The 2,823-nt window shown below is 45.8% G+C and overlaps 1 protein-coding gene across 1 annotated transcript in view; it reads right to left on the minus strand.

Moving 5' to 3' along the window:
• Nucleotides 1-2,372: 2,372 nt before the first annotated feature.
• Nucleotides 2,373-2,823, minus strand: part of kif26aa (kinesin family member 26Aa) — a 74,892-nt gene continuing 74,441 nt past the window's right edge. Inside the window, exon 9 of the mRNA XM_078289785.1 lies at nt 2,373-2,386. Coding sequence (XP_078145911.1) covers nt 2,373-2,386 — 14 coding nt within the window. The remainder of the gene's footprint in view (nt 2,387-2,823) is intronic.

Consider the following 2,823-nt stretch of genomic DNA (forward strand, 5'->3'; position numbering starts at 1 on the left):
CAACTGAAGGAATTTATCCTGCATCCTCACTTCGTGGTGTTTGTGCCTTCTAGTGAATTGACTGATATTATTTCTACTGGGATCTGAGTGTCAGATCACAACCAGACACTGCAGCCTCCACCTGCTGCAGGAGGGACGGAGAGAGGAAGCTGACAGAGGGAAACTCTCTCCACTGTGGTGAAAATATTTCTGTTACTTCCTCTTACAGAGAGAATCTGAGACAAGACACTTAAAGGTAAGAGATAAGAGTTTTCCACAGACTACAGACTGTTCCCACCTCCATGTTGGATCCAACAGGAAGCTCTCTCTCTCTCTCTCTTTGTCTCTCTCTTTGTCTCTCTGTCTCTTTCTCTCTCTCTGTCTCTCTCTCTCTCTCTCTCTCTCTCTCTCTTTTTCTCTCTCTGTCTCTCTCTCTCTCTCTCTCTTTGTCTCTGTCTCTTTCTCTCTCTCTCTCTTGTCTCTCTCTGTCTCTCTCTCTCTTTGTCTCTCTCTTTGTCTCTCTCTCTCTCTGTCTCTCTCTCTCTCTGTATCTCTCTCTCTCTCTCTATCTCTCTCTCTCTTTGTCTCTCTCTCTCTCTCTCTCTCTCTTTGTCTCTCTCTCTATCTCTCTCTCTCTCTCTCTCTCTCTCTCTCTCTCTCTCTCTCTCTCTCTCTCTCTCTGTCTCTCTCTCTCTGTCTCTCTCTCTCTCTCTCTGTCTCTCTCTCTCTCTCTCTCTCAGTGTTAAACAGCCAGCAGCTCCATCAGGAAACTCTCACATCAACATGACGCCCGAACAAAGCGCTTGGCTCGGCGCTTCACAGAGCGGAGGGCGGCTTGCAGCAGAGGATCATGGGATATCAGCGGCTCTTACAATTCAACTCAAGCTCTTACATTATATAGGTCAGTTCACTGAAGTGGTTCAGGGGAAGAAGGGAGTGTGGAGGAGAGAGAGAGAGAGAGCCAGCAGTGCTCAGTGAACCAGATGTGACGCAGTGTGTGGCTACAGAGGCTGATTACAATTAGACATGTTTTTATTATTTCAATTAAGTTGTCAAAATAAAAAAAATGCAAAACCCTCAAAACCACAAAACCTGACAGACTTGTTCAGTTATTCTCTCTTGTCTCCAGACTCATCAAGATTATTTCAGGATGTTTTTAGTGAAATCATCTCACTGCACTGACAGATAATTTTACCGCTTTCAACAAATGAGACTTTTTCCCAGGAGAATGTAACTTGTTTCAGGACATTTTCTTGGTAAAAGTGAAATTGTCTTGGAGAAAGTTTCTTGTTTCCAGATTTTCTTCATTGTTTTATGATGATTTCTTGAAAGAAGTCATATTGGCATGATCAAGTGAAATTTACTGAAAGCAGCAGATTATCTGCCAGTGCAGAGAGAGAATTTGACTAAAAATATCATGAAAGAATCTGACAGGTCTGGAGACAAGAGAACATTTTTTACAGTGTACTGTCTGTGTTTAGTAATATGTGTTTATGTTCCCTTGATGTTTTGTGTATTCTAACTGCTTGCTGCAGATCAAATTGCCCCACTGAGGATAATAAAGATTTCTCTACTCTACTCTTTATTCAGACGGTGCAGGTTGAGAGGGCAGCAGGACAGGAACCCTCTTTTAAAGTGATTTTTAAAGGAGGGTTTCTGTCCAAGATTCTTGTTTAAGTCTCTCTGTTGGTCACAAACCCCCACAGCAGCATCAGAAACAGCTTCTATAAGGTTCTCATGCTTTTGGTCGGGCAGCTGACTTCCAGGCAAACTAAATCTTGTATTTGGCTTCACAGAGTCAAACAGGTCGAGTTACACGCTTGTTACCGACTTGCTTTTATGTCTTTGATCCCATTATTTTTTAAGATTGGATTGTTTTTACTCATTACATTCATCTTTTTATCCATTTTTTTCCCCCCTGATTTTGGCTTTGATACGACCGGCCTGTGGAGCTTTGGCTAGAAGAATAATCTTTTCATCATCTTAATTACTTTTTACCAGTAAGTTCAGATGAAAGTCAGCAGACACTCACAGTCTCCGCTCCAGCGGCTCGGGTCGAGCATCAGCCGCTCTTGGCCTCCTCCAGCTCCGCCTGCAGACGCTCGTGTTTGGACTTCAGCTCCCGGATCTGCTGCTGCCGCTTCTCCAGCATCCTGAGCCGGGCGTTGAAGTACAGCAAGGCCCTGGGCGAGCGAGAGGGAGGGAGGGAGAGAGAGAGAGAGGTCAGAACCACGAGGAGAGGAGAGGAGAGGAGTCTGGTCCTGCTGAGGATGAGGAGGAGGATGAAGCAGGGACTTGCGGTGTGTCTCTGGTTGTGAGGACGGGCAGCAGAGGTTTAAACCACAACGGGGATTTACTGTAAATGGAATCAGGCTGCTAACCTGCTTCAGACTTCAATCTGTGTCCGCTGGCAGGATTAATTAGGAGCGAACCGGAGATAAAATTAGCGTCGGTGCTAATCTGCTTGCTTCAGATTTAATCTGCAGGGCGAGCGCCGGGCGAGCGCCGGGCGAGCGCCGGGCGGACGGATTAGAGACAGAGGGCAGGTGACAGAGAGACGGACAGATCTGACTCCAACCCTGATCTCACTCAAACACAATGAACACGACCTGCTGGCACCAAGTGACGTGTTGGTGGCACATAAAGTGTTAAAACTCTGTTTTTCCCAGCAGGAAACGGTTCCATGAAGGAGACGTGACTGTAACCAGGCAGCAGCTGGGTGACAGGTGTTGAGGTCGGGTGGAGGAGGCCGAGGAGTTTCACTTCACTTCAGCTTGTAGCAAGGAAATTCACATTTTTAGCTAAAGTTTTTCTTATTTAAACCGACCAAAGCCTTTCTCTAAC

This window comes from Centroberyx gerrardi, chromosome 18 (genome assembly GCF_048128805.1).
Source record: "Centroberyx gerrardi isolate f3 chromosome 18, fCenGer3.hap1.cur.20231027, whole genome shotgun sequence".
Lineage (NCBI taxonomy): Eukaryota > Metazoa > Chordata > Actinopteri > Beryciformes > Berycidae > Centroberyx > Centroberyx gerrardi.